The sequence below is a fragment of the Melanotaenia boesemani genome, chromosome 1, assembly GCF_017639745.1.
Source record: "Melanotaenia boesemani isolate fMelBoe1 chromosome 1, fMelBoe1.pri, whole genome shotgun sequence".
NCBI classification, from domain to species: domain Eukaryota; kingdom Metazoa; phylum Chordata; class Actinopteri; order Atheriniformes; family Melanotaeniidae; genus Melanotaenia; species Melanotaenia boesemani.
In genome coordinates, this window is record NC_055682.1 from 17,955,665 (window position 1) to 17,983,585 (window position 27,921).

At 37.6% G+C, this 27,921-nt stretch overlaps 2 protein-coding genes across 3 annotated transcripts; one reads left to right on the forward strand and one right to left on the reverse strand.

Annotated features, from left to right (window-relative positions):
- Positions 1–126: 126 nt before the first annotated feature.
- Positions 127–11,256, reverse strand: dhodh (dihydroorotate dehydrogenase). The gene is made up of 9 exons (XM_041985739.1): positions 11,070–11,256; positions 9,060–9,272; positions 8,765–8,964; positions 7,358–7,440; positions 6,745–6,932; positions 4,859–4,972; positions 1,762–1,915; positions 1,500–1,659; positions 127–595 (listed from the first exon to the last, which is right to left on the reverse strand). The coding sequence occupies exons 1-9, from the start codon at positions 11,085–11,087 to the stop codon at positions 526–528; spliced, it is 1,200 nt and encodes a 399-aa protein (XP_041841673.1). The 5' UTR covers positions 11,088–11,256; the 3' UTR covers positions 127–525.
- pkd1l3 (polycystic kidney disease 1-like 3) lies at positions 7,084–26,089 on the forward strand. Of its 2 annotated transcripts, XM_041985727.1 has the most exons (24): positions 7,092–7,142; positions 11,509–11,940; positions 12,514–12,609; positions 12,779–12,804; positions 12,893–12,926; positions 13,044–13,105; positions 13,221–13,283; positions 13,392–13,544; positions 13,636–13,748; positions 13,847–13,970; positions 14,050–14,172; positions 15,098–15,317; positions 15,421–15,602; positions 15,717–15,947; positions 16,188–16,289; positions 19,533–19,711; positions 20,207–20,353; positions 20,448–20,650; positions 21,711–21,898; positions 22,007–22,139; positions 22,664–22,859; positions 22,983–23,202; positions 23,377–23,461; positions 24,993–26,089. In XM_041985727.1, exons 2-24 carry the CDS (start codon positions 11,613–11,615, stop codon positions 25,037–25,039), a joined length of 3,255 nt encoding a protein of 1,084 aa, XP_041841661.1. In that variant the 5' UTR covers positions 7,092–7,142; positions 11,509–11,612; the 3' UTR covers positions 25,040–26,089. The 2 variants fall into 2 exon arrangements, with proteins under 2 accessions (XP_041841653.1, XP_041841661.1); XM_041985719.1 differs by having other exon boundaries at positions 7,084–7,142; positions 22,664–23,202.
- The last annotated feature ends 1,832 nt before the right edge of the window (positions 26,090–27,921 follow it).

Here is a 27,921-nt window from a genome sequence, read left to right on the forward strand (position 1 = left end):
TTCTCCTATTGGTGTTTTTTCCCTGGTATTTATATGTGTAAACATCTTAAATGTACCTATTAATTTCTAAAAGTTTTTACAAATAATTTATATTCTTAGTGAGCCATAAACGAGACAATATCAATATCTGAGTTCATGTTTTAGCTGTATTTGACAATTAATTTAAGCATTTTAAACACATCATCTTGTCGGATTAAGATCACAAAAAAACAAAATAAAAAACAAAAAAATAGAAGGGTTGTATACATTTGTAAAAATGTGTAAAGGCACAGTGGCGTAAGTGAGCACTGGAGAAACATTAACCATTGTTATACTATAAAAAAAATAAAAAGCTGAAATCAAGTTGCAGCTTCAGCTTCTTAACACTGTAGTTGAAGTAAAGAGTTATCCACTTAATTTTCCGTGATTTATTGACCCTAACTGCCATACATCCACCATCCTGGTAATTAGGATGAACAAATGGGCAACAAAATAGTCAGAATTAATCAATTACAGCTTAGAAAACGACACCCCCGAGTGCCTGTGTTAACACTTCCCATCAGATTCCCTGTGATCTGCTCCAACGGCCTCAGATACACAGCTGAAACCTTGATCTCTGTACAGACACATACACAAGTAAATTATCAACACATGTTTAATGGTTTAATAAATATGCAGTTGGAAATGATTTGTAGGTTTTTGAAAACAGTATAATGTAAGATTATCTCTATGTTTGTACTGAAAACTAAAAGTGAGAAACATGTGTCCATAATAGCTGCCATTATTAAATATAGTATTTACAGTAACAGTTTAGTCTAATTCACCCTAACACTAAGTTTTTATGGATAATGGCTTGGCTAGCATTTTTCTCATCCATCTTTCTTCTTATTAAAAGACAAACTATTTGTGTTTTCAGTTCTTGGAGAAGTGGTTTGGTTGGCAGATATCAGCAATTAACCAAGGAATGAAATTTAATTTCCTGTAAAATAACAACCAACTTTCTTAAGTTTAGCTTAAGTTTACAGGAGCCAAAAGAGCTAAACGTGCTCCAAGTTACAAAAATATGCAAGCGGAAGCGTGCTGCAAATTCAGAATCCATCTTAATCAACTTGACAAAATAATACAACTAGCACGCAGAACAACACAAACTCTTGTGTTAACACAAAAAATAAAACAGACCAGAGTTAAAAATTAACCGAAAATATGTATTTTAGCTCTCAGATGTAAGTCGCTTTGGATAAAAGCATCTGCCAAATGACTGTAAAATTGCTTATTTTCCCTTCTAAACTCAACAAATATAGTAAACAAACATGTCCCATCTCCGTTACTTTGTCTCCCCAACACCTTTCTGTTTTTTTAATTAGCACAAAATGCGTTTAAGTTGCAAGGCAATGAGTTCAGTTAGCATTTTACTGTCATTTTATGTAAAACCAGACCTTTCCTTTATTTTCAAAGGTGACCAGTACCTAAAGACCTACATGCTATTTTCTTGTTAGAACATAGTAATCACTCATACTTACTTAAGAAGTTGTTCCAGTTCTCGTTTTATTTTGGTGACTACAGGTGGACCCTGATAGGTTAAAGCAGTGTAGAGTTGAACCAGTGATGCACCAGCACGGATCTTATCCATCGCATCTTGCCCACTGGCCACACCTCCAATTCCAACAATTGGCACTTTACCTTCAATGAAACAAGCATATAGCATGTTACTTTCATATGCCCTGTCCTGGCTCCTTAGAGAAAAAGAAATGGACAGAAATATGTTATATAAATAAAAAATACCTCTTGTGAGATTGTACATTTCTCTGACAGTGCTAGTGGAGAGGTCTTTGAGAGGCTGGCCACTTAGCCCACCAGCCTCAGACTTTTGTGGGTCCTGGAGTGTCTCAGGCCTGGACACAGTTGTGTTGGACACCATTAAACCATCCACTCCCAGCTGCAAACACACAGTGCACAGAGAAGGAAGGACGGAAAGTAAGCGGCGTGTGTCACTGCATCAACTGCTGCTTGTGTGAGACTGAGAAAAGGCCACCTGACGATCCCAGTCCTCTAAAGTGAAGTGCACTGTGACAAACAAGAAGATGGAGTGTTATTCAAATATTTGCTTCCTTAACGTCTCTTCCATTAAAGTGCGTCTACCCCGTTCGACATGAGCTAAGGTTACCTCCTTATCTTAACTAAAAGAGGAGAAGGCAAATTTTTAAATTATGTTTAGTTTTATTCATAGAACATTTTTCATTGAAAAGTGTTTTGGTACTGATAATTGGTCAGTTATAAATAATGGAAAATGGGCTATCGTTTTATATTTGGCTGCAAAACTCCAACTCACAATTTACAAAGGATTTATTTTTTATTTTACCTGCGACTGCTACACAAAAGTCAGATGGAATTTAACCATTAAACTCAAGCTACTTTTTGTTTACTCAGGAGCTGCTTTCATTTTATGTGTGGAAGCCAATGACAACTTTGAATGAAGATCTGAGGCTTACAGAACATTTTAAACCTCTATGAAAACACTCTTCTTAAAAACCTTAATTAATGTTACCAAAAAGATTGCACTTTTAATCATATCTGCTTTGTTTACCTTTAAAAAATTTTCATTTAGCATATTTTATTTAACTTCCCCTCTCTGATATTTTTTTTTTTTTGCCTACGCTGGTGACATGTTTAAATATTCTTTTGGCTTTTGAAGACACCCTATAACTTGGATTTGAAAGAAGATGTAAAAAGATCAATCTTGTTATTACGGATACTAGAGTTGATTTTTAGAGTTGCATTTGTTATTCATTATTTCAAATGTAGAGCTGACAGACTTCTAATTTGGCCTTTGCCTTCACCAATATCTTCTAAATAAAATCTTCTTAACTTAATGCTAAAACCTTCTGTCAGATTCACACAAGTCTTCTTAGACCACAAAATTGTTAGTATCTTTCCTCTCGGATTGGTGAACACCAATCTCCTTGTAAGTTTAAAAGACATGCCAGCAGGCCCTACTTTGCATATGTAAATGCTCAAAGACGGCTGTAAATGGTCGTGAGACTTATAAACCGAGACAGAGACAAGGAAAAATAAACAGAATGCCAAAAGAATGAATAAATGTAAATTATAATAAAGATGTGCACTGAAACTTGTCTGTCCTCATTTTTAAAGTAATATACACTTGGTTATAAATAACCATACTATAAGATTTAAATCATATAAAGTAAAAAAAACAGACAAATAATTACTCCCAAACTTGGACAGCGAGCCTGCGACACACACACACATATACATATATATATATATATATATATATATATATATATATATATATATATATATATACAGTGAGGAAAATAAGTATTTGAACACCCTGCTATTTTGCAAGTACTCCCACTTAGAAATCATGGAGGGGTCTGAAATTTTCATCGTAGGTGCATGTCCACTGTGAGAGACATAATCTAAAAAAAAATTCCTGAAATCAAAATGTATGATTTTTTTAAACAATTTATTTGTATGATACAGCTGTAAATAAGTATTTGAACACCTGAGAAAATCAATGTTAATATTTGGTACAGTAGCCTTTGTTTGCAATTACAGAGGTCAAACGTTTCCTGTAGTTTTTCACCAGGTTTGCACACACTGCAGGAGGGATTTTGGCCCACTCCTCCACACAGATCTTCTAGATCAGTCAGGAGTCAGTCAGAGTTTAAGCTCCCTCCAAAGATTTTCTATTGGGTTTAGGTCTGGAGACTGACTAGGCCATTTCAGAACCTTGATATGCTTCTTACGGAGCCACTCCATGGTTATCTTGGCTGTGTGCTTCGGGTCATTGTCATGTTGGAAGACCCAGCCACAACCCATCTTCAGTGCTCTAACTGAGGGAAGGAGGTTGTTCCCCAAAATCTCGCAATACATGGCCCCGGTCATCCTCTCCTCAATACAGTGAAGTCGCCCTGTCCCATGTGCAAAAAAACACCCCCAAAGCATGATGCTACCACCCCCGTGCTTTCACAGTAAGGGTGGAGTTCTTGGGATGGTACTCATCATTCTTCTTCATCCAAACACGGTGAGTGGAATTAAGACCAAAAAGTTCTATTTTGGTCTCATCCGACCACATAACTTTCTCCCATGACTCCTCTGGATCATCCAAATGGTCACTGGCAAACTGAAGACGGGCCTTGACATGTGCTGGTTTAAGCAGGGGAACCTTCCGTGCCATGCATGATTTGAAACCATGACATCTTAGTGTTTTACCAACAGTAACCTTGGAAACGGTGGTCCCAGGTCTTTTCAGGTCATTGACCAGCTCCTCCCGTGTAGTTCTGGGTTGATTCCTCACCTTTCTTAGGATCATTGAGACCCCACGAGGTGAGATCTTGCATGGAGCTCCAGTCCGAGGGAGATTGACAGTCATGTTTAGCTTCTTCCATTTTCTAATGATTGCTCCAACAGTGGATCTTTTTTCACCAAGCTGCTTGGCAATTGCCCCGTAGCCCTTTCCAGCCTTGTGGAGGTCTACAATTTTGTCTCTGGTGTCTTTGAACTGCTCTTTGGTCTTGGCCATGTTAGTAGTTGGAGTCTTACTGATTGTATGGGGTGGACAGGTGTTAAGGTTGACTTTTTAAAAGGGGGACTAACAGGTCTTTGAGGGTCAGAATCCTAGCTGATAGGTGTTCAAATACTTATTTGCAGTTGTATCATACAAATAAATTGTGGACATGCACCTACAATGAAAATTTCAGACCCCTCCATGATTTCTAAGTGGGAGTACTTGCGAAATAGCAGGGTGTTCAAATACGTATTTTCCTCACTGTATGTATGTATGTATATATATATATATATATATATATATATATATATATAAAATGGACATTATATAAAAGTTGAATTCCAAAACCTCAGTGATGACATCTGCAACATCTTGTTTGTCCTGGGCACTGAGGTCAGGCGCAATCTTTACCAGAACTGGAGGTTTGTGTTCTTCCTTCAGGGCATCCCGCTCCTTCAACACCTGAGCAGATTGTATGAGTATTAGGTGAGGAGGCAGGGAGAGTTCAGCTCAACAGAAAGGGAGTGCACCGTGCAAAAAAAAATCTAAGGCATTGAGAACATGAGAGATCAAAACGTCAGCTTCTGAATTGATTCAACAACAAAAATACATACACAGCTACAGAGTCTATGTGGGGGGTAAACAACTAATAAATTAGCTAACAAATATTTAGTGTTAACTGACCCTCACTTGGATAAATGTCCAAGAGTGTCCAAGAGTCAGTAAATGTAATGTATTTCTATTTGTTCTGCATCATCTCTATTTTCTAAATAAGTGGTTCCCAAAAGGGTATCCCCTAAAGAGAACATGGTGTCCCCGAGGCTTTGACTATTCAGAGCCACTCTGAGTTAAATTACGAGTAGAGGTGTATTCATTTTAGTTTTTTAATCATCACTTATGGTGAGAAGCTAGCTAATGAAAGCATAAAGCATGTCATGGTTTCAACACTGGGGTCGGCAGGGGGCAGGGAATCCACAGCTTTTTGGTAGATGCATGAAGGGGGTCATCAGGGAAAACAGCTTGGGTACCACTGTCCTAGATCATAATGCAGAATTCATAGAGCACAATGTCACCAGCCATCTACATGTTGACACATAACGGTCATAAAACCACCAAAATGTGATGGCTGAAGTAAAACAGACAATATTGTTGAAGAAACTCTAAAACTGATGATGTGGCTACAAACAAATTTTTCTTTTTAGCATTTAAATGTAAATCTTTGTGCTGCAAAGATGAAAGTTGTACAAAGCAGGATCACTCGAAGTAAACAACTGTTGATTAAAAAAATATCCTTTTTTTTTTTTTAAAGTTTCTCTTGACTTTTTGTTTTACAGTAATACAACTAAAGTGATCATCTGATCAGTTCATTATTTCATAAAATCTATGTTTTTGTTTTCTTTTAAAAGAAAAGGTCTAATTTGTACCCCTCTTTTCCTGGTCAGTGCCCCTGCCTAGCCCCCATCTACACCTTTCTAGACACACCCCTGCATAGCTAAAGTATAAATCCTTTCTACCACATGTCAGCTACTTTGCTAGAGAAGGGTCCTGCTCTGATTTATATTCAGAACTTTCACCACATTCACGGCCCCTAAATAATCAGCCCTGTGTTAACAACATTAGATTTAGAGAAGACATCCCCTTGCTTCTTTTTGCCGTGTCACTCTCACTAGGTACCTGAACCTGATCTATTTTCATGGATGTGCACATAGCTATCTTTACAGCTATTTCAATAGCAAACTTTAAGTAACATGAAAGAAATGCAAATAATATCTAATTGAAACAGGCTGCTGTAATCAACATTTTTCATTCTTCAGCTTCACTTGATACAGACGTGGGTCTGATTGTCATGAGGCTGCTAAATTTTGCTTACTTTTGCTAGTTTTCTCCTTCTCAGCTGAACGATAAACAAACACAACAAGAAAGACAGTACTAGCGACAGAAAAGTCGACCAGTTGATCACAAATAGCCAGTTTCATAATTCATGGAACAGCAGGACAGAGAAATTAAATATTTGGGTATTTTAAGAACAGTTGTGAGGAATATCTTAAAGGACTGCTTAATTTAGAATTAATATGTGTAATATGTATATTTGTACATAGTATACACCTAACTTCTAATTTAAAAGACAGTATAAATATTAGTAAAAGGCATTAGCAAAGTATGATGCAGAATTTTCATTGTGTTCACTTTTTTATCAAACACCGAGTAAAATCATGACATTCAGACAGTTCTACCGAGCATAAGAGCTGGCGGAGTTCAGCCTTCCCCTGTAGATCTCGGAGACCAGGAGTGTTTGGACTGCTGACGTTGACTACTAGGTAGTCAGCCAGCGGGCCCAGCGCTCTCACCCCCTCCATGTAATCTGCCCCAGCATCCTGAGAAAGCTTGTTCTTCCCCAGGTTGATGCCCAGGGGAAGGCCAGCTATAAACACAGACACACACACATAGATATAAACACACAAACACACACACAAATGATAGGGTTCAGGTAAACACAAACACAGGTTGCATCATCAGACCCATGACTGAACTGGGGCAGAGGGCGGTGATGTGCTAAATGAGCTGTAAGCAATAGAACGTGAGACAAGGACAGGTCAGGATTATTTAAACAACACAGTAAAATAAAAGGAAAGTAGAAAATGTTTTCTATCTGATTAAGTTCACTGCGTGGCTTTCCACATAAACTAACTGCTCAAGAGAGGAAAACAAACATTTGTATCAGAAATCTTCGAACAATGAAAAGATGTTCTAATATTAACCTGTTTTCCTAAGTTTATTTTTTCTTTTTAACCTAATGCAGTCTGCACATTTACGCTAAATTATAAAACACAGGGAAAACCAACTTACCTTTACTGTGCTTTTGCTGTGTTTTTTCTCTGGCCTTCAGCCTCTCCTGTACTTCTGCCAAACCACAGCTGTTAAAACCGTACCTGTACAAACCACACACACAAAGTACAAACTGTTAAAATATCAAGCCATCACTAAAAATAATTCTATGTGCTTCTGAAACACAACACTGACAAATTATCTTTAAAACAAATAAAGTTTACTATTTGATGATTTCTTTTGAGAGACACCCTGCTGCAGAGATAGCAACACAAACACGCAATCAGCTCGTAAGACATACTGTAGATAAGAAACAGACATAGCTATGTCACATAACCAATTATCATACTGGTTGAAGACTTTATTTAAAATTGGGTACAGAGGCTATCAGATGTATTCCTCTTAAAGCAACTTTCACACGTGTCCATCTTTACATACAACAAATAAACTAAAAATAAGATTTCATGTTTTTTTTTTTTTATGCTGACTTTCATAGTTAATTCTTACAGATGAATTAAAATAAAAAGTAAAAGATATTTTAGAAAAGCAACAGCTAACTGGTAAATTCACTATCAACAGACACCAAGATAAATAAGTGGGGAGTGATCTGCACTAGCGGCCTGTCCAGGATGCACCCTTGTTGCACAAAAACTAGAGACACTGGTCTAAACAGATCTGGAAAGTATGGTAAAATAAGTAATTCTTCAAAATATTCCCATATCTTAATGTCTGTATTTATATTAATTCCTTGCTGTTATTTTAATTCTTTGTTTGTTTTACTTTTAATGTAGCGTCCTTGAGTGACCTGAATGGTGCTTCTAAATAAAAATGATTATTATTATTATTATTATTATTAAATGCATTAGTGAATGCATAAGCCTGATGTAGTAAGCAGATTTTTGGTTCTGTTATGATTTTAGAAGAATTTCCATCCCTCCCTTCCATAAAGAGGGATTAGTTACTACAAATCAATATAATTCTGACAATCTTTAGCCTATGCTGAAATCATTCTATCATGATAGGTACAAAATAATGTTAAACATATGCTGTTGCCTTATATATTCCACTAAGCAATGACCCAATGTAAATACCAACTATTATGGGTGTAACTTTGTTCAACACATTGTAGCATTTTTACATAAAAAATATTTCAATAAATGTGATTATTTATCCCCAAAGAGCATCCAAAGAGCATTAAACAGAAAAAAGTATCTAGTTCAATTTGTATTCTTACTCATCTATTAAACAACTCAGTATCCGATTTTATATCATGTTATATTAATTGTACAAATGTTTACAATTCATAGCCAAATATTTCCATCCATGAGGTTGTCCTAAAGGCTGTCTTTGTGATTTTTGTGTAGGAAATAAACCAGAGAACATAAGTGTTTTCTTTTCAATTTGGGTGCACAAACCTTCCTAACATACCTGTTAATAACTGCATGATCTGCAGTGAGTCGAAACACACGTGGTTTAGGGTTCCCCACCTGAGGCTTTGGAGTGATTGTCCCCACCTCAACAAAGCCAAAACCCACTTTGTATAAGCCATCTACTGCCTCTCCATGCTTGTCAAATCCTGCTGCAATCCCAATGGGGTTTTTGAACTTTAATCCAAGTACATTCACTTCCTGTGGCGACATATCAGCAGAACAAGTATTACATTTTTTTACTGTTACTTGAAAGTGTCAAGTCCACTAAGGAGACAGTGCTGTGACATGCTTACCAATGACGCAGGGTCCTGGTAGCGGTTAAGAGGAACCAGACCCAGTCCTATCATCTTCACTGCCAACACATGTGCAGTTTCTGGCCCCACAATCCTCTGCAGCAGAGGCATCAGCTGGTTGGTATAGAAATGCTCATCTCCAACAGCAGTGAGGTAGGAGGCAAACAAAAGGCTACCTGAGGTGATGACCTTCACTGCCTCTTTAAGTTGCTTCTGTTGATGAAAAGCAGATATTTATTACTCTAAATACTGCTAATATTAATAAAGTAAATATTTACTATGTTTGCAGTGGCTGAATTCCCATATTGATTCCCTTTGTGCTTTCTGGCCAATGAAAAGTCAAAATATCTGTTGTGGAAAAGTTCATAAGAAGCATCTGCTGGACTCTACAGTGATGTGTAAACGGATAAATTGAAACCTGTGCTAACTGACCTGACTGTTTTCAGACTTTGTCTTTGCTACTTTGGCTATGTTTTCCACTGAATATTTGGCATTACATGAATTTTTAAAGCATATTATTGTTTTTTTTAACACGCAAATTTTACAATGTCTACATAAAAAAAAACAGACATAAGTAGGGCATATGTTTAACTAATAGTCATATTTCAGATAGTTGTAAATACCTGTACAATATAAAGCTGTTATTCATAATGGAGTACTTTGTCGTTAAGAATAGGGCATAAGTGAACCTCTGCTGACAGAAGACTCACAAAAAAGCTGAAAAAATACATCCGATCACAATAAATGGCAACTTTATCCCCGTGATACATTCCTGAGTTGGAAGGAATGTAATGAAAATAACAACAATCCCCCACCTACATGCTTCAATGCTCCACATTTAGTTTGGCTATGTCACATTAAAGCATCAGCTCTGGGAAGCAGAAACATGCTCTGATCAGCTCAAACATTCAGGCCAAGGCCTCTTAAAAGATGCTGAGTTTTACTGCTGCCCTCTTGTTGCTTTGGAAACTATAGCTGCATAAGATTAGTGGCAAGCAAGAGGATATTTTCTGATTTATAGATCCTGCATGTCTGGAGGATGCTTTTTACAGCATACATGTTTCCCACAAATCTCTACACTGAGAATACACGCATGTGGAAACCCTGCGGCTTGAAAGTTACATCAGGTAAACAGTCTTTCAATGCAGCCCAGCATATATTAACACTGTTAGTAGAATGCCTCTTAAACCTCAGTGATTGGATCTAAGAACGTTTTTGATGCGTGGTCTGTGTGTTTCCATCGGTATGTAGCACTTGTAGGTGCTTGTGACATAAACAAGAAGCATGTTAGCACCACCAGGTCAGAACAGGGACTCTGATTAACAGTAGACATTTTTGCAAGTCATTTTGGAGATAACACAGTAGCTATGGTAGATTTCCAGGCAGATTGCTCTCCAGTTTAATGTGCAAAACATCTCAGCAAAGCAAAATTACATACTAATTTAAAAAGAGTGGTGTTAATAGTGTACCATTTATGTACTCCTCCAGGGCATATAAGTTCTTTCTTGTTACAACAGATGATGTAATTAAGCACTAAAGTAGATAAGACAGATAAAAGGCATTGTTTTTTTTAGATTTTATATGGAGACTGCCAAAAGAGGCCGGTTAAAGAATAAATTAGAGCGTAAAATCGGTTTGCTGGCTTATGCAGAATGTAAACAGTTTACAAACTACGTTTTGTTGCCATTTCGGGGGAGACTTACATCACTGACAGTAGCAGCTAATGACTTAGCATATTGCTAAGCATGTTAACCCTTTTCATGTACTTTCCTAAGAATAAAACCCTGTTTTCAAAGCCCGGTAAGGTCTGGTTTATACACATTCATTGCCTTCACGTGTGTGTGACTGTAAAAAATATGCAAAATACACCGGCAGTAAAATAAGCTGCGTGCTTCCTGGTGTAACATAACTTTCGTGCATAGCAACCGAGCAAACAAACAGAAGCACGAGTTTAATGTTAAAGCCCCTCGGTCGGTAAAACACACATTGTATTATAATGTTCGAAATTACCTTCAATTGTCCCGCCATGGACGCAGTCTGTCATTGCATGAAAGGACATTGAATGCATTTCCTACACGTTACACAAACTCACGTGCGACCAGCTTCCTCCATGTCTTCTCGCGATATTTCCGTCGTGACTCTTCATTGTGGAAGAATAGATGGTGGAAGGAATGCTTTTGGTGTCTCAGCCTCCTTAATGAGCTTTTTAGTTGGAAGAAGTAATTAAGAAAAAAATAACTAAAATAAATAAAAACAAACTACTTTAAATGTTGAGTGCAGTTTAAAAAAATGGTATTGGCCAATGTATATAGAAGGGAAGCCTGAAATTTAGTAACATCAAGTGAGTTCTTCACTTTGCATCTTGTTTGATTGGCTGCAGTGATTTTCCTAAATTATTTAGAACATATGCAGAGTTAGTTAGTTTTTTTTTTTTTTTTCCTCAAGGAAGCTCTCTAATTTCCATGTGACGGACTGAAGAGACCTTGCTCAGTTGTCGTTCCAGTCACGGTTCCAGCAACATTATGAGCTTTAGCTCTGCACATTATATTAACAATGAATATGCTACTGCAAAACCCATTCTTTTTGTGGATTTCAGTTGGATGTCTATTTCTACCTGAGAAGTCTGAGGCCTGTCCAAACAATGGCCTGCCAGCACAGTGTGATTTTGTTTCAGGAAATGTCTGTTTGGAGCTTGCTGGGGAATCAAAAACCTGGTCTGAAGCCAGGAGCAGCTGTGGCAAGAAGGGAGGGAAGCTCCTGAAGATGCCGAACAGTTCGATCAAGATCTTCCTGAGTGGCATCACCAAAGAGGGAAACACCAGCAATTTGACTTGGTGGATGGGAGAAAGAATCCAAGTTGATCACCGGCAGCCCACTTTAAGTAAGTTAAATATAAAATTCACTTTTGTTTTCCTTGCTATAGTTTATTTTGTCTATTTCTTCCCTTGTTGTGGGATTGTCATGTAAAGTGGTGAAAAAAGAAAACTAAATTGTTTGATTTAATTAATCATCAAACAAACTTTATGTGAAAGTTATAGCATTATTTGGAAATATGACGCAGAAAAAATACTATTCCAAGAAGACTAGGAAATTGTCTCATAAGCCTCAAGGAGGTTGCTGTTTTTCTTTCTCGTGCACAGGGGTTGGGTTTCATTTGAATTTTGGGCATGTAGAATCTAGATTTAAATATTTTTGAATACTTTCTGTTGAGGGAAATAGATGTTTTCCTTAACCCATTTTCATTTAATGAAATTTATTAAGTAAAATAGCACAGATTGGAGTAGGCTCAAAAAGAATAAAGAGTTTAGATGTGGTATTCTCTTGTGTTAGATTATTATCATTTTGATGACTGGTTCAAAAGGCAAGTAACAGGGTGTAACATGACCACTGTCCAAAGTATAAGCATCCTAATGCCACATATGTGTTTGTGCACACACATTTTCTTTAATAACAGATTTTTCAAGGACCCTTTGCACATACATGAAGCTGAATCCTGTTCAGTACCTAACATCTGACTGCAGCAAGAAACGAGGATTTCTCTGCATCCACAGTATGTGAAGTTTCCCAATCACTGCTTTAACTCTGTATAATTTTTTTTTTATCTTCCTTTATGTACTCCTTTTCCATTTTTTTACAAATAGGTTTGTTATATTTATAGTATTAACTGTTACTTTCTCTTGAACATGTTGTTAGTTAAAAGTGTTATTTTTGTTTTATAGCATTGCTCTCACCATCAAGCACAAAGGTAAGAGATACACCTCACATATTACTTTTAAGAAGCTAAGACTGAATTTTCACATGTTCATGTTCATCATGTTCATGTTTCACTACAGACAACAACCATGTCCAATAATCCATCCAAATCTCGTAAGTTAGACTGAAACATTACACAGTATAATTAAATTGCTTCTTTTAGTATTTATCAGTGTATCAGGCTGAAAACTGGGTTTTTGTGTCTGACTTTCTCTTCATCTGTAACTCCAGGATTCAAAAGGTCTGTAGATGACATGTTATTAGTAGTTGGAAACATTAACAAACTTCTCGGGGTGAGGGAAGCCTCTTTAATTTCACTCAAGCTTTCAGAGATTCAGAAGTTATGTACAGAAAAAGGCCAGTTGCCAGTTATAAGTCAATGTTTCTATGTGCTGTTTTCTGCTGTAGGTTGCAACCACAGCATTGCTGGACATGGAAAAGACTGCAGGCGAGCCGACAAATGAACACAGAGTGGGTTTCTTTATTTTACTACAACATTGTAATTGCACCACTGAAGTCATTTTAAAACATTGCCGTTTCAAACTTTATGAAATTTATATCTTTTGTCTCTTCTTACAGGACAATTTTGTTCAATCTTTGCTGACTGGCACAAAACTACTGACCAGAAGTTCTGTTAACCTTAACATAGTCAACACCATCTTAAATTTAAGTACTGGCATTATGATTTTCTCAATGAAAAAATGTGATATTGATACCAATCCAAACCCTAACGTAAGTTCACTGGCTTTACTATCAAACACGTAAGTGCTATATTCCTGCAATGGTTCTGCACACTCACATAATGCTGCTTTTTCCTCCACAGAATTTCTTTGAAAACGTCTTTCAGATTATTCAGACAATTTCTCTGCTAACTAGTCCACCACTCAATCAGGACACTGTAACCAGGTATTCAACGGGTGTCGTCTATCAGAGCACGTAGGTATTTTTTTTGTTTGTGTATTTATTTTCTCAGAATAACACTCAATTTTACTTTTTTAAACTGTTACATATAAAATTTATTTCTGTCCCGACAGCCGCAAACCTGCTGACCTCGGTAACATGGTGATTGGTTCAGAGAGTAATGGGGGGTTCATTAAGCTCCCTCCATATTCAGCACTAAATCCATTCCTTGCAAAGTACGACACCATCGTTGCACAGGTTTGTTAGTTATCCGTATGCATATTTGTGTCTGTTCTGTGACCTGTAACCATTTTAACAGAACTTGTTTTGTTCTTAGATGGCCACATTCACAAGTAACCCTCACCCTTCGTATGACAACATATCAGGAACTGTTTGCAACGTTTTACTCAGCGATGGAACGTCGGACATTATGCTGAAAAACCTGTCCACCATGATAGAGGTGCAGCTGGTGTAAATGTTAAATATTGGGTGTCTTTTAAACTATAGTACTGTGCATAGGTGGCACATTTGTAGTCAAGGGCAGAGTTAATTTTTTTTATTATTATTTTACAAAGATAATACAATGTTTCACTGCCTTCTAGGTTTAAAAGTATTTAAAAGCTCCTCTTAAGTAGAAGCTGTAGTAGGTTCAGTAGTACAGCAATGAACAAACTCTGTTAGGCGTGGAAATCTCTCTTAAAATGCAACCCTTGGTGAAAGAATGTGGAATCATTGCTTTAAAAGAAAATAACAAAAAGTAAAGATATAGCAAAGGACAATTTATTTAATATTTCTTTTTAAAACAGAGTAAATACAATTGTATTTAACGGCATTTTTTTTTATCAAGCCAGTTTAAAACTTGTGGAATTGGTCAATCATTGCAGGCAACATATAAAGCAAAACAGACAACAGTGAAAGAATAAACATCACATGTTGCATGTCATTAGATCTTTTTTTTTTTTTTTCTTTTTTTTTTTCCGCCTACCTGGCTGAATACCCAGATGAGATACTCAGTTTGACTCACCAGTCCAATTTATCTAACCACCGACTGATCCCATGTCTGCAACAGAACTTTATTAGTCAGTACTTCTTGTACTTGCTTTCACATGTTTAATTATGATGATACAAGTTACAAACCATGTTTCTAGCTTAACTCCAATAATGTATGCCAAGCATACAACACAGTAAAAACCCTAGTTTAAGTGTGTTTAAATAACAAATGCATTTGGTTAATTAATTATATATATTCTTTATTGACACTATCAGCCCATATTATTGCTTTCTTTCACATTTTAATTTTAAATATTGTTGTTGAACTAACATAGAAGGAAACTTCCAGTGCTTTTGGTTCATTTCATGACACCTGCTGTCCCTGGTCTCCTCAGATCTTTCTGCATCGTCCAAATAGTTCAGCGCTGATGAACTCTACTTTTGTGTTGGAGGAAGGCCATAAATCCCTGACTACATTTAATGTATCAGACCCGCAGATGACCATCATCTTTGATGTGGAGCCCAGTGTCAATGTGTCACTGAATCTTACCTTGTCTTATGGTTCACCCTCCAACTCTACATACTTCAGCAACACGACCATCTTGAACTCTACAAGTAACTGTCACCATACTGTTTAACTTGAGCTCTGATTATTGCTGTCTCCCTTTGCCGTTCAGTTTAAAGTATAGATTCATATTTTAGCTATTTTTTGCTTTAGGGGGCTATCGCTGGATGATAACCCCAGATATGCTCCAGCAGACTCCTGGGGTCTGGTATGTTGATGCCAGATTCTTGAACTCCATGCAAGGCAGAGGCGTACAAATGACAATCTCTTCTTTTGTGAGTAAGTGCCTGTACTGGCACACTGAGAATAATACTTGGAGCACTGATGGCTGCAGGGTGAGTATATTTGAGCTAATAACTTGGTTGTACTACTTCGTATTTGCATTCCATTAATATTTCTGTGGTAGTGGTAGGAAGTTACCACACAGTGATGTACTGTATTTATCCCAGGTGGGAGAAAAAAGCACTCCAGAGCTTACACAGTGTCTGTGTAACCACCTAACTCTCTTTGGGAGCTCCTTCTTCGTGATGCCAAACTATGTTGACGTATCTCGCACAGCAGAGCTGTTTTCCACCGTGACTCAGAACTATGTGGTGCTGTCCCTGCTTTGCGCTTTCTTTGGCCTCTACCTGATTACGCTTATGTGGGCCTGCTATGCTGATCGCAGGGCCAGCTCTAAGGTCAGAGAGGTCTCATATAACAAGTCTTTGTGGATGTGTTTTACCATATTGTGTTTTTAAAAATTTGCTGCGAATTAAAACATGTTGTAATGCTTCAACACCCCATGCACTGTTAGGAATTCACAGAGGTGCTTAAAGAAAGTTAGTTTAAAAAAAAAACAAAAAAAAAAACACCCTGCTTAATATTACTTTAAGAAGCAATTTCTTGAAACACATTTCCGTTTTATGCTTAATTAACAGAGGAAAATTACTCTGCTGATGGACAACCACCCTGCAGCTCAGTACAACTACCTGATCGGTGTCCAAACTGGCCATCGTAAGAAGGCTGGGACTTCTGCTAAAGTAAGAGTTTCCACTCACTAACACAAATATGTGTGATTTATTTTTAGTTGTGTTGGTGAAACATATTAAAGAATAAGTCTTTACAGAATCCACCACTGACCACTCTTAAATTTCCATTTCCAAAAAGTGTTAGACAACATCGTGGGAAATATAGATAAAAAGATATTGCAAAGATTTGCAAATCATTTTAATTCTGTATTTCATCAAAATAGTCATCAATTCAGTCATCTGTTCATACCCTTAGAGACAACTTTAATACTTTAAAGTACTACCCCCAAAAGCAGCATGATCAAAATACACCTTGCTTTGGTCAAGGTTAGAAAAGGGTCAGGGTTTGGGCTAAAATATATTCGTTTTTACAATGCGAACACAGCTGTGGATACCATTTCTACCCCTCACATGCATTTGTTTAAACAACATATACAACAAGACAACAACAAAATGAGGAAACACTTTAGAAATACTTTACATACAAAATCTAAGAAACTTCTGTTTTGTTGTTGTTTTTAAGGGAAACTGATACCAGCAGTTTAACAGTTCTGAGCTTGTTCTCTCATTTTTTTATTTGAGATGCACCAAATGTTTTAAATGGCTGACAGGTGTAGACTGCAGCCAGTTCAGCCGCTGGACTCGTACTGCCAACCTGTACAGTTGTAGTAAGTGCCAAATGTGCTGTGGCACAGGGCTTTCCTTAAAAAAATTATGCTGCCCAGGAGCCTGTTTATGTTGTTTGTTATTATTCTGTCTCCCCATTGTTTCACAGATACGCTGAGAGATGACATTTGTGAGAAACTGGCATCAATTTGAAAAATTAGCACATTTCAAAACTAATAACAGAAAACAATTGTGTCTCTCAAAAAGGTGTTTTTGGTCTGTTTTCATATAAGTTTTTGAATTTTTTTGTAGCTGTTACTTTCAGATTTTAATTGCAAGGTTTTGCAAGCCTCTCAAATAGTTAATTTATTTCAGTTCAAATTTCATATATTCATATATTTCATATATGTGAAGAATTTGCTCTAAAAGAATGGACTTGAGGTTGTTTTAGCATCTCAAAAGCAAAAGACCTCATTACGAACAGAGTATTGTCACACTTTTGGCTTAGTTTTAGTTAAACAGAAAGAAAAACCATATCTCTGTTTGAGACAGTAATAATTATATACACTGCTCAAAAAAATAAAGGGAACACTTAAACAACACAATGCAACTCCAAGTCAATCACACTTCTATGAAATCAAACTGTCCACTTAGGAAGTAACACTGACTGACAATCAATTTCAAATGCTGTTCTGCAAATGGAATAGACAACAGGTGGAAATTATAGGCAATTAGCAAGACACACCCAATGAAGGAGTGGTTATGTAGGTGGTGACCACAGACCACTTCTCAGTTTCTATGCTTTCTGGCTGATGTTTTGGTCTCTTTTGAATGCTGGCAGCGCTTTTACTCTAGTGCAGGGGTAGCCAACGTTGGTCCTTGAGGGCACCAATCCGGCAGGTTTTCCAGATTTCCGTGCCCCAACACACCTGACTTAAACTAACGAGTCATTGTGGAGATCCTTATAGGCTGTTGGATCCATTTAATTTGAGTCAGGTGTGCTGGAGCAGGGAAATCTGGAAAACCTGCCGGATTGGTGCCCTCGAGGACCAACGTTGGCTACCCCTGCTCTAGTGGTAGCATGAGACGGAGTCTACAGCCCACACAAGTGGCTCAGGTCATGCAGCTCATCCAGGATGGCACATCAGTGCGAGCTGTGGCAAGAAGGTTTGCTGTGTCTGTCAGCGTAGTGTCCAGAGCATGGAGGCGCTACCAAGAGACAGGCCAGTACATCAGGAGATGTGGAGGAGGGCAACAACCCAGCAGCAGGACCACTACCTCTGCCTTTGTGCAAGGAGGAACAGGTGTAGCACTGCCAGAGCCCTGCAAAATTACCTCCACCAGGCCACAAATGTGCATGCGTCTGCTCAAACGGTCAGAAACAGACTCCATGAGGGTGGTATGAGGGCCTGACATCCTCAGGTGGGGGTTGTGCTTACAGCCCAATGCCATGCAGGACGTTTGGCATTTGCCAGAGAACACCAAGATTGGCAACTTCGCCACTGGTGCCCTGTGCTCTTCACAGATGAAAGCAGGTTCACACTGAGCACATGTTACAGACGTGACAGAGTCTGGAGACGCCATGGAGAATGTTCTGCTGCCTACAACATCCTCCAGCATGACCGGTTTGGCAGTGGGTCAGTAATGGTGTGGGGTGGAATTTCTTTGGGGGGCCGCACAGCCCTCCATGTGCTCGCCAGAAGTAGCCTGGCTGCCATTAGGTACCGAGATGAGATCCTCAGACCCCTTGTAAGACCATGCTGGTGCAGTTGACCCTGGGTTCCTCCTAATGCAAAACAATGCTAAACCTCATGTGGCTGGATTGTGTCAGCAGTTCCTGCAAGACGAAGGCACTGATACTATGGACTGGCCCGCCTGTTCCCCAGACCTGAATCCAATTGAGCACATCTGAGACATCATGTCTCGCTCCATCCACCAACGCCACGTTGCACCACAGACTGTCCAGATGTTGGCAGATGCTTTAGTCCAGGTCTGGGAGGAGATCCCTCAGAAGACCGTCCGCCACCTCTTCAGGAGCATGCCCAGGCATTGTAAGGAGGTCATACAGGCACGTGGAGGCCACACACACTACTCAGCCTCATTTTGACTTGTTTTAAGGACATTACTTCAAAGTTGGATCAGCCTGTAGTGTGTTTTTCCACTTTAATTTTGAGTGTGACTCCCAATCCAGACCTCCAATGGTTAATACATTTGATTTCCATTGATAATTTTTGTGTGATTTTGTTGTCAGCACATTCAACTATGTAAAGAACAAAGTGTTTAATAAGAATATTTCATTCATTCTTTCAGATCTAGGATGTGTTATTTTGGTATTCCCTTTATTTTTTGAGCAGTATATATATATATATGAGGCATCTGACTAATATTCCATACTACCATCATGTACTTTACGGATCATTTTTTATCTTATTCAGCTATTCAAATTCCAGGGACATAGACAGCAAATTAGACATTGCTACAAGACCTACACGCATCAACTTGAAACAAATAAATATTTTTAAATCCCACCCCCATTTAAACACATCACAAGGTGGATACAGTCACTAACTGCATTTATATATTTTCTATAGCACCATGTGGGTCAGTGATGCCACTGCTGGTTTATCTGTGACCTGTGCTCTGCTGCAGGTCTCAATGAAGTTGATTGGATCAGAAGGAGAGAGTTGCACACACGAACTCACAGACCCTGACAAGAAAGTGTTTGAAAGAGGATCCACCGATATGTTCGTTCTGGCTGCACCTTTCCCACTGGGAGAAGTGCGAAACATCCGTCTGCAGCATGACTGTTCTGGAGGCCATCCGTCATGGTACTGAATGCCTTAAATTCATTTTAAACTACATCAAGCACCTCCCATAAAATAGGAAATATTTCCCCATCATATATATAGAAAGACAAATTCCTGCAACTGTTAATGGCAGCTATTTAAAGTGGGCATACTCATAGTCTTGGGCTATTTGTTAAAGTTAATTTACATACTGTTTTCATGTGATTTTTACACTCAAAATGTGACTAGTTGGTAGGGGTTAGATTTGGCATGTGAAGAGGGTCGTTTGACTCGTGAACAAGTCATTTAATGCGAGTTCTTACCACATGTAACTTTCTTTATAACCATGATCATTCTGTGCACGGACTTAAATAGAAATTGCTGTAGATCTAAGCTCAACTATGATAAAGAATTAGGACTTTAATCATAAAAAACACTTCCAATAAGATACTTCCACTAATACAGCATTTAAAGTTAAGGGAAATAAATCTAAGTGGGGCCATCTCTGTTTGTTTTATAAATTTCTTTTATAAAAAGGTATATTAGCAAGGTGACCATACAAGACCTTCAAACTCGACACGTGTGGCACTTCTTCTGTAACTGCTGGCTGAGTGATGACCGAGGAGACGGTATGACCAAAAAAACCTTCAATGCTGCCAAGAGCAATGAGATCACCTGCTTCAGGTTAGATTTTGGTCACACAGATCATACAAACCATCACTTCTCTGTGCAAAAACATGTTCAGTAATTAGTGTCACTACTTCTGTTTTCCTACCAGGAATATTTTTCAAAGTAGAACATCAACTGGTTTTAGAGATGAACACATCTGGGTGTCCATTGTGGACCCTCCCTCTCGTAGCCCCTTCACACGTGCACAGAGGGTCTCCTGCTGCATGAGCCTGCTACTCTGCACCATGGCCATCAACATTGCTTTCTGGAACATCCCTGTGGATGCGAACTCACCAGTGATCTTCTCATTAGGTGACTGCAGACTCTTTATTTAAATAGTTCAATGACCTGGTGATGATGGAGCTAAGACTGAGTCAAAGAAACTGCTCTTCACATCAGTTTTTACGGCACTGGAGGTGTTTTAAACTAACTAGTTATCATTTTACTACTCTGCTTAGAGATAGGCTTTCTAAGACATGCGGTCACTTGTAAGTAGGTATAATGTTAATCTCAATACACTGTGAAAGGGATACACACACACACACACACACACACACACACACACACACACACACACACACACATATATATATATATATATATATATATATATATATTGCCTCCTGCTGGTTACAACGGCATGCAGTTCGTTTTCAGTGGTCCTCTTATTGCTGATTTTACAAACAATCCATGAAATATAAATATGACTAGCAGAAATAGCAAACTGTTCCTCTTCCCAAATTTCACCAATCCTATTTTCAGAGGAACTCATGCGTTATTAAGAGAAGTCAAGCTTCCTGTTGAACTCACAGTGCCTTCAGGGTGAAAAGCTGACATGTTGCACCATTTCTGTACCATCTGTAGTCTTTATTATGACACTATTCTGCCGTAATAATGAAGTAAGTCTTAAGGACTGATATTGAAATATGATAAGCATGTGATTTATACCAAATTTAATATGACTGGAACAATTAAGTAATTGAGATTCAATGGATCTGTCATCTTTTATATCCATAAGCATGAACATGATATTCTATCACTATATCTCATTTTGAGGACGTCATCTCATTGTATAAGTGGCTTCAGCAAAAACTTTAATTATAGGCTTCACTAATTAACTTGAAACTTAACTACATGTAATTCATTTTGGATCATAGAAAGATTTTATTCGTGGAAATAAAATCTAGATATTTTATATTAATAACCAGGGATTAGTTTTTAGGGATTTAATTAATGCTCATTGGTAGACTTTAATAAGTGGCAGGTGTTAGACTAAAATTTCAGGAGTGGTTTGACCTTCCTGGTCCTGGAGCTATTTTTTAAAGTTGCTTTACATTAACTGCACGGTGTCCTTGCTCCTCCATGTGTGCAGGATCGATGCAAATCAGTTGGCAGGAGTTCATGGTGGGAGTGCAGAGTGGTCTCCTTATGTTCCCAATCAACATCCTCATCATCACCATCTTCCGAAGCATCAAACCTCGCATGAGTTCCTCAAAATCTAAAGGAGACACTGAGATGAACTTGAGATCCCCTGCATTTACGATTCCAGCGCTTCTCAGGGTATGTTTTTTTTTTTTTGGCTTTGACTTTGGCTTACTTTTTCTGACAGCAGCTGATCAAATACTCTGTATCTTTAACTTTTTGTTTGCTATTCCTTCTTTCATGTAGAATACAGAGGAGATCATTTCTCTCTTGAAAGGGAGTCCGAGAAACAAGATGTCAGATTCACAGAAGCTGCAGTCCACAGATGACCTCTTGCCTGCCTTGGACAGTGTGCATGGCTTGATACAGAATATGCAAGGTTGTTCATTTAATTAGTTTAACAAAAATGACTAAACATAAAGTATAAAACACACACAAAGAAGTCAACAACATTATTAAATAAGATGAACAACCACAACAACTTTTTTAAATTTTGTGCATTTAGTTCAAACAGGTTAAAATGATTAATAAGGTTCTAAAAATAAGTATAAAATGCACTTTTTATGTTAATCTTTAAACATAAAAATAAAGCATTTTCACAGGACAACATGTGATGGTTTGTAATTGACAATTAGTTAAAAACAAAGCAGTGCTGATGTTAAGTTTATTAAAGAAAACAGCAACACTGTGGCTAATTGATCATGCTGAAATCCAAGTGAAAATGGAATATATTGTCACCAGACTTTTCCTTTAAAGACAATGTTTCCTGTTATAGGACACTACCGAAACCTTTCACCTGCTGCATTGTTCTGCATCATGTAGCAAAGAAACTTTACACCTTAGAATGAGCGTCCTCACAGAGAAATATAACTAAATTCTGGCATGTATATCGTTGCATCACAGGTGAGACTGAAAGCGACAACCACTTGGTGTTCTGCAGCAAATTCCTCCTGGCTGGTCTTTGTCACATCCTGGTGTGCCTGAAGAAACTAGACGGAAGCAGCTTCTCAGATCCACAATCCTACCAGCAGGTTCTCAGCCTCACAGACCTGATGGTTCGCAAGGCTGAGATGGTGTTCAGCAGCCACCTGGCCAACTGGTTGTCCAACTCACACACACACACACGCATATATCTGTTTAAAGCAAAGCTAATGTTTTACTCCAGTTCTATCACCTTGAGTGTTTTTGCATTTCTTCTTGGTCTCCCTCTTTTTTTGTGCAGCCCACCTCCTGTGAGGAAGCAGAAGAAGAAGTCGGCAGGTTGTCAGCTGCCCTGGTGGTATGTGTTCCTGGGTTGGTTCCTGTTACTTTCCATCAGTGGAATATCCACTTACTTCACCCTGCTGTATGGTTTTGCGTATGGCAAAGAGAAGTCCATCAAGTGGGTCATGTCTTTGGGCCTCTCCCTCTTCGAGAGCATCTTCATACTACAGCCTCTCAAGGTGGATACAGACAGGAAAATCAGTCTTATTCAATGGCAGTTTTCTTTTCAGCATATCTCAGTGATTGCAGATATTTTACTTTCTATAGTATAAATCAGTTGGTTTAAAAGATTTCTATCTTTCTGGTATACAATATTTATGTGAGATTTTACTGCAGCTTGTTTTTGTACACAGGTGATCGGTGTCGCTGTGTTTTTTGCTATTCTGCTGAAACCTGTAGCTGTGGAGGACACCGAGGAAGTGGAGCAAGTGCTGTTAGGTAAGAAGAACATCATGCAGGCCATGTCTAACCAGCATGTGTCAGGTTTTACAGGTGTCTGGCTGTCAGTAACAGATACTGAGCTCAGGAAAAAAAGATACTGTCAGTAAAAATTGTTCCTGTGCATTGCAGGCACCTGCAGTTTTATTTAATGTTGGTGTTCATCTGCTACCAGTGAGATTTTTTTGCAATATAAAGCTATAAATAACTTTTGTGACTATATTTTTTGTTGTTCTTCATAAGCCTAACAGATGGTTTTAAAAAGCAAAAATTTTGATGTTAATGATAGTGGTTGGATGCTTACTACATTACAGCTTTTGTTTTAAAACAAAGGTCCGTTAAGCCCAGTGTACAGCAGATGCACAGCACCAAGTGGCAGGCAGACATTAGTGGAGCATTTAGTACCATAAGGAGCCAGATTGGTGGAGACCCAAGACTGAGCTCAAACAACAAGAAAACCAAACTACAAATGAATGTCACTCTGAAATGACTTGTATGAAAAAGTGTTTGCAAGCAAACTTTCCACATCAACACAGTGACGTGGGCAAAAACTTTTTTTTTTTTTTTTAGAAAAAGCATCACTGTAAGTCTAATTTCTACGGAAGCGTGGAGCTGTCGCCCAAATAAAAAAAAAATCGGACCTTATCACATGATAAGGTCCGATTTTTTTTTTATTTGGGTGACAGCTCCACGCTTCCGTAAATTTCTCTCTGTTTTAATGCATTACTTTAATTTGTTAATATCAGTATGGGTATTTGAGATTATTTGCAATCGAGGCAAAACCCTGTGTAGAAACTAAAATTACTTGTTGGCCCCTGATGGTTCAACCAACAACTTACCTCAGTCTACATATTGAAGTGCACTTGGGAAAAATATTGAATCCTATATTGTGCGTCCTTACATTATCTCAGTGGTCCCCAAACTTTTTCTGCAGGGGCCCCTTTTCATCGACAACAATACTGTCAAGCCAAACCCCCTCCCCCCCGAGTTGGGAACTGCACCATTAGCTGATCATCTCTAGTAAAGAAGATGGCGAATAAAATATTAATTTAAAAAAAGGAGTACAGTGATTCGTGACTGAGAAGCATGTAGGACAGTGGAGTAAAAAAGGTGGGCCATAGGCCCCTTTGCAACCCCCCCTTCCAGCATTCTTGCTTTAAACTTCACAGAGAAAGTTGTCATAAAATATGCAATATTTTACATAACAAGAACTTAAATAGAAATCTAAGGATGAAAGAGTTGACTTTCAACCAACTTAAGATAGACTCAAATTTTAATTTCACACATTCATGTTTTATAAAGCAGCCAGAGGTTGCCTTGACATTTTATTTCAGGTTGACTGCTGAGAGCTCTTATGTAATCCCCCTTATCACACAGCACAAATTTTGTTGACTGCTACAGTTGAGCAACCCTTTTAGTTTCTATTCATCCAGGTGACTTCTCTTCATCTAAAGTGTATCATTAAACATGCTCCTTTAAGTTTGAGTAAACCAAAGTGTTGTTTTACTGAAGTGTCTTCTCCATTTTATAGCACAAGAAGACAAGTGCAGACGGTACACTGGCAGAGCTACACTGTGAGGATGCAACATTTAGCAGGATATGCTGTCTTCACCTCAGCATCCTCTTGCTTCTTTCACTCTCATTTGCACTTACTAGAAAATTTACTTTACAGATATCAAATTACATTAAACCTTCTGGTATTTCCATATGAACTGAATCTCTAGATGTCTCTGTAATAGTGAGTCAGAATAAATGGGTAATTAATTAACTCCTATTGTATGTAAATGTGTCAATGAATATATACATATATAGCTGCTAGCTTTGAACAGTTTTTATTTATTTGTTGACATGTTGCTTATATAATGTTAACTTGCAAAATCAACCAAATCCATTTACAGATGCTGTTGAAACTTTTAGATTAGGTTGCTAAATTTATTGAAAATTTTAGATTGGAGTAGTTTTGAGAAGTAATAGTTACTGTTAATCCAGTTTTATTGAGAAATACTACATTAACTTAACTGTTTCTTAACTGTTCTAATCTGGGTTTAGTTGTTGCGTTATCATTGTGAATGGCATTTAATGGCTCCTCAATCAAACAATAAAAACACAGGATTCTTCATGTTTCTGCATGAAAAATGGTTGAATCTCTCAATTTCTGTCATATGTGCAGAACTGTTTGCCACTTTAAACATGTTATGGTCAGGATCCAAACAGCCCAGCTGCTGCCAGCTTACATCACAGTGAGCAACACACAACCACTGACTGTCAATGAAGACACACTTAGAAGGACAACTGGGAAGGTTCACTTATGTAATTCCACATATAGGGTCTAATGGTTAATTGATTTTGTTTTAACCTGCCTCACTGTAATACATGCTGAGAGGGCATCTTCTGCTTTTTCATCATTCATGGCTGCTGCTGTGAGATTCAGTCTGTCCTCCTTCTGAATGATTTATGCAAAAGATCCAGCCACATTCATGTTTCTGCTTTGGGTTTGGGGATACATGTAATCCCATTGACATTTAACAGTGCTTTATTAGATATTTTGGCCGAAATTGTAATCATAAATGACTTATTTATTTACTAGGAGTGTGTGAATTGGAATAAAATTATCTCTGTTGAATTCTTGATGTTTTTAAATCATTTACAAAATTCAGAAGAAGTTGAAAAAAGTATTTCAATGTGACTATGAATGTTTTTGAGGCACATCATGACTTATTTTAACAAAAAAAAAAGAAGATTCCACATAATTGAAATTAATAAATACATTTATTTTACTTGCAGCCTCTTAACTCAAAGTAACTGCACTAACATGGTTGACACGCTGGTTCGGACAAAAATAAACAAATAAATAAATAAAATCACTTTTTAATAACTTCTAATCACTCCTAAGAAAAGAAGCTCTTCATTTACCTTCTGATGTGGTTTAAGCTTCACCAGTACAAATTATCCAGTTTCAAGACACAGAAAAGCACCTGCAGTATCACTTATTCATTCATTACTGTTGTCATGACAGCAAGTGTTCATTTCCTTAACAAATAATGTCCTCTCTGAGGAATAATCTGAAGTGCCTGAGAGACATTTGGTTTCTCCTAATTTGGCTTTTACTATCAGCTCATATTGACTCCGCCAGGTTCATTTTCTGCACAGCAACAGATTAGACCCACATTTCTACCACAATAATTGACTAATTCACCCTCCACACAATAAGATTGGGGAATTACTTTTTTCTTATACCACAGCTGACAACAACAGCTATTTTTCAAAAGGCTGAATTGTTTCTAGGCCTTGCTTAAAGAAAAAAAAACATATAAAGATGCTAGCCATAAACTTTATTCTGTAACAGAATTAATAGTTACAAATCCAAATACTTTATATTAGCGTATTTGATTGTGCCTTGCTGTTTTTTCAAAGAGGACTTCTCCATTTTAATATAAAACAATAATTATTTTATGCCTCAATTCTACAGTGAAAACAGAAAAATGGATCTTTTAGTTGATGCTTGCAACTGAAGACCCTCCATGTCTTTAATATACCTTACATTACACCCTGACAACTCTGATTAACTCAAAAAGCTCAAAAGGCTTTTATTGACCACTCATCAATTTATACATGATTTGATTGGAAAGCCTTTATTGGTCTGCATATTCACAGGCAGCAAAAGTTTTATTAAAATAAAACTGTAAGTAAAAGATAAAACGGTAACTAAGTATTTTTAATTTTTTTGTCTTTTTTTTTTATTAACATTTTAAATAAACACAACAACAATGAACATGAAGACCTTTTGGAGAGTATTTAACATCAGGGTAATCAAATTAAAAATGTGCTTTAGGAGACTGACAGAAACTTCCAATAGCGAAAAGAGCAAGAGAAAAAAACAGTGAAAAACATAATGATGACAGAGTTATGCAGTCCACTTATGTCAATTTTCAACAAGCATTCTCAAGTTAAAAGACATTCTTTCCATCGCAAAGACACTGTGCACAACATTAATCCAATAATCTACACTCAGTATTTCCTAGTTATGGACTTCTTACAGGACACCAGTATTATTCTTAACAAGTATTTAGCTTTGTTTCTTCATTCAAGTTCCACCAGATCAACTAGATAGAAAAGATTGATGCTTAAAGCAATTTTAGATAAAGAAACCGCCTCTAGGATTTGGTGTATTTTTAACCAAACTGGGAGGGTAAGCATCAGGGTAACCCCAGAATATATGGAAGTGATTAGCCTCTTTGCTTCCACAGCATCTCCAACAGCCCGTCTGATTTGTATACATTCTCTCTTGATATGGAGACGAAGCAAGGGATGGTGTTTTTCCACGCAAATTCCCTCCAAAGTGGAGAATTTGTTGTTTATTGCTGTTGTTTGAGGATTTTTGTCCATTTCGCCTACGTAATTGTGACATTACCCTCTGATTCCCATCTTCATTTGACATCAAGTGTAATGTTTTTTTTAAG

Coding starts and splice junctions, on each gene's coding strand:
- pkd1l3 (XM_041985719.1), top strand. CDS start 11,613: ATGAATATGCTACTGCAAAACCCATTCTTTTTGTGGATTTCAGTTGGA. Junction 13,284..13,391: donor AGCCGACAAATGAACACAGA/GTGGGTTTCTTT, acceptor CTCTTCTTACAG/GACAATTTTGTTCAATCTTT. Junction 14,173..15,097: donor ACCTGTCCACCATGATAGAG/GTGCAGCTGGTG, acceptor TGGTCTCCTCAG/ATCTTTCTGCATCGTCCAAA.
- dhodh (XM_041985739.1), bottom strand. Junction 6,933..7,357: donor ACAGCAAAAGCACAGTAAAG/GTAAGTTGGTTT, acceptor CTGTGTTTATAG/CTGGCCTTCCCCTGGGCATC. Junction 596..1,499: donor GAACTGGAACAACTTCTTAA/GTAAGTATGAGT, acceptor GTGTCTGTACAG/AGATCAAGGTTTCAGCTGTG.